Source organism: Malurus melanocephalus, unplaced genomic scaffold (assembly GCF_030028575.1).
Source record: "Malurus melanocephalus ecotype Western Australia unplaced genomic scaffold, MMel_1.1 scaffold_1029, whole genome shotgun sequence".
In the NCBI taxonomy this organism is placed as follows: Eukaryota; Metazoa; Chordata; class Aves; order Passeriformes; family Maluridae; genus Malurus; species Malurus melanocephalus.
In genome coordinates, this window is record NW_026624261.1 from 92,591 (window position 1) to 95,270 (window position 2,680).

General features: G+C 58.1%; 1 protein-coding gene across 1 annotated transcript in view; it reads left to right on the forward strand.

Moving 5' to 3' along the window:
- Positions 1-1,992, forward strand: part of REXO1 (RNA exonuclease 1 homolog) — a 50,108-nt gene extending 48,116 nt beyond the window's left edge. The window contains 2 exon segments of the mRNA XM_057386677.1: positions 913-1,033; positions 1,904-1,992. Coding sequence (XP_057242660.1) covers positions 913-1,033; positions 1,904-1,992 — 210 coding nt within the window.
- Positions 1,993-2,680: the final 688 nt, after the last annotated feature.

The following is a 2,680-nucleotide window of genomic DNA, read 5'->3' on the forward strand; positions in this document are numbered from 1 at the left end:
GGGATGGATGGGATATTGGGAAGGAATTGTTCCCTGGGAGGGTGGGGAGGCCCTGGCACAGGGTGCCCAGAGCAGCTGTGGCTGCCCCTGGATCCCTGGCAGTGCCCAAGGCCAGGCTGGACATTGGGGCTGGGAGCAGCCTGGGACAGTGGGAGGTRTCCCTGCCATGGCAGGGGTGGAGTAGGAACCCTTTAAAAAGCCCCTTCCAACTCACACCATTCTCTGGTGATGCAATAGGATTTCCTTGTCCCATTCCATCCTTGCTGAGCTGGTGCTGGTCACAAACTTCCTGTTGAGTCACTGCTCAGGTTTGGGCTTGGTTTGCACCCCAAAGGCCAGGCCTGTTCTGTAGCAGCAGCACGATGTACATCCTGCTTCATCCTGCACATCCTTCCCACGTCTGTCCCCATCCCAGAATCCCAGAATGGTTTGGTTGGAAGGAACCATCAACATCCCCCAGTTCCAAGCCCCTGCACGGGCAGGGATGCCACTCRYTAGAGAGTCCAGAGAAGCAGYTGAGAGCATCTTGAGAAGCATTTGAAAGGTTGCTGTTGTGAAGCCAGTTGGTTTTTCTGTTTCATTTTTAGTCATGAAAGACTTCAGAGTCCTTCCAGTGTCTCCAGAATAAGGATTGACCAGTCCTGTTGGAGTGCCACTGGCAGGATCACCCCAAATGTGACGTTTCAGGGCTCTGGGGGCAGGTGTGAGGCTGGCAGAGCAGAGGGAATCCCGAGTGCACGGGGACTCACCCCGCAGCAGCACAGCCTCCTGCCGGGCTGGTCGGGTGGGAGCTGCAGAGACAGAGCCCCCGGGGTGACTGCAAGGTGCTGCAGCGTGGCTGTGATCCCTAGGGGTGCCTGTTCCTTTGGGATTGTGGTAATAACCCCGTTCCTGTTTTTCTGCTGCCCTCAGCTGATCCACGGCACCGTGGTGGACACAGCCATCGTGTTCCCGCACCGCCTGGGGCTGCCCTACAAGCGGGCACTGCGCACGCTGATGGCCGACTACCTCAAACGCATCATCCAGGACAACGGTGAGAGCCTGGGGGCACCTCAGCCCTGCCTTCCTCTGCCCTCCCCCAGCCCATTCTCTTCCTCCTGGTGGTTTTTTCCCTGGGGTAGCTGCGAATGTGCTGGCATTCTTCTCCCACTGCTGGTTTYAGGGTGACCCTTGTGAGGGCAGAGCTGTCCCTGCTCCCCTCCTCTCCAGGGCAGAGCTGTGACGAGGCTGGGGTGGCTCTGCTAAAGCCAGGTCCTGCCCTCCCTTCTCTGTCTCCATCCACCTGAGATGGACCTTCCTGTTGGAATCGTGGCCCATTCCTTTCCATCTTCCCTGAGCTGTAAACACTGCTGGGAAAGCTCCCAGCTGTTCTACAGCTGGATGGTGCCAGGCTGAAGTTCAGCAAAAAGTGTGGGTTTAGTGGAAAAAATGTGTTTAAAGGTGGGGTTGTTCAGCCTGGAGAGAAGGATCCAGGGAAAGCTCAGAGCCCCTTGCAGGGCCTAAGGAGGCTCCAGGAGAGTTGGAGAGGGGCTGGGGACAAGGGCTGGAGGGACAGGACACAGGGAATGGCTTSCCAGTGCCAGAGGGCAGGGATGGATGGGATATTGGGAAGGAATTGTTCCCTGGGAGGGTGGGSAGGCCCTGGCACAGGGTGCCYAGAGCAGCTGTGGCTGCCCCTGGATCCCTGGCAGTCACCAAGGCCAGGCTGGAGCAATGTGGGACAGTGGGAGGTGTCCCTTGTGGTTGGGATGAGCTTGTACAAACCACAGACACAATTCTGTGATTCTGTAGAATTTCCCTTCAAATCCCCGGCTGTGGCTGCGGGGGACAGGGAGCAGATGGCCCTGTCTGGGTGTCCCTGTGCACCCCAGGGCTCAGTGCCCGTCTGTGTGTGTGTCCCCAGTGGAAGGACACGACTCCAGCGAGGACGCCAGGGCCTGCATGGAGCTGATGGTGTGGAAGATCAAAGAAGACGCGAAAGTGAAGCGCTGAGCCACGTCTCCGCTGTTCTCCTGCGCCTCTGGGAAGAAGCAGTGCAATAAACACCCACAGTCACTCTGTCCCCGTGCCAGCAGCATGTTCCTGCTYCCCAGCCATCCCAGCAGGACCCCTGCACTCACACCCACGCTCCCCGTGGCCGGCGGTGGCTCTGGGATCCTCCATCCCCACCTGAGGGGTTCTCTGTGGTCCAAGCACTGCCTTGTGGGCCAGGCAAGGTGGTTTGGAGTAGCACAACCAGAWCTTCTTGGTTCCTAGGAGAAACTTGTTAGAGGTAGGTTGGAGATGTGCAGAAGGATCTTTCTGGTTCAGTTAAAGGTAGATYGTTTACTTCTTTTGTTTTTTCCCTCCCCAAATGTAACTTAAATTGCCTCTGTGCTCCAAAGCAGCGTTTGGAGATGGGGAGATGCAAGAAGGTCGGGCAGGAAGCTGTGGGTGGATTGTGGAGCTGCTGTGGGAGGAGGAAACCAGAGCTGAGGATCGAGCAAAGATTATGGTGCAATCCCAGTGTGGAGCTGCAGAGGAGGGAGGCTGGCTCTGAGCACTGGAGGGACAGCAGTGAGATGGGACCTGGGAAYTGCCACCTGGGGCTGCAGTCACTGCAGAGGGGAGGCCACGAGTGCCACACCTTGCCCAGACCTCAGGGAGCCACGTGGCAGGGCAGGGACAGAGCTCCCAGAGC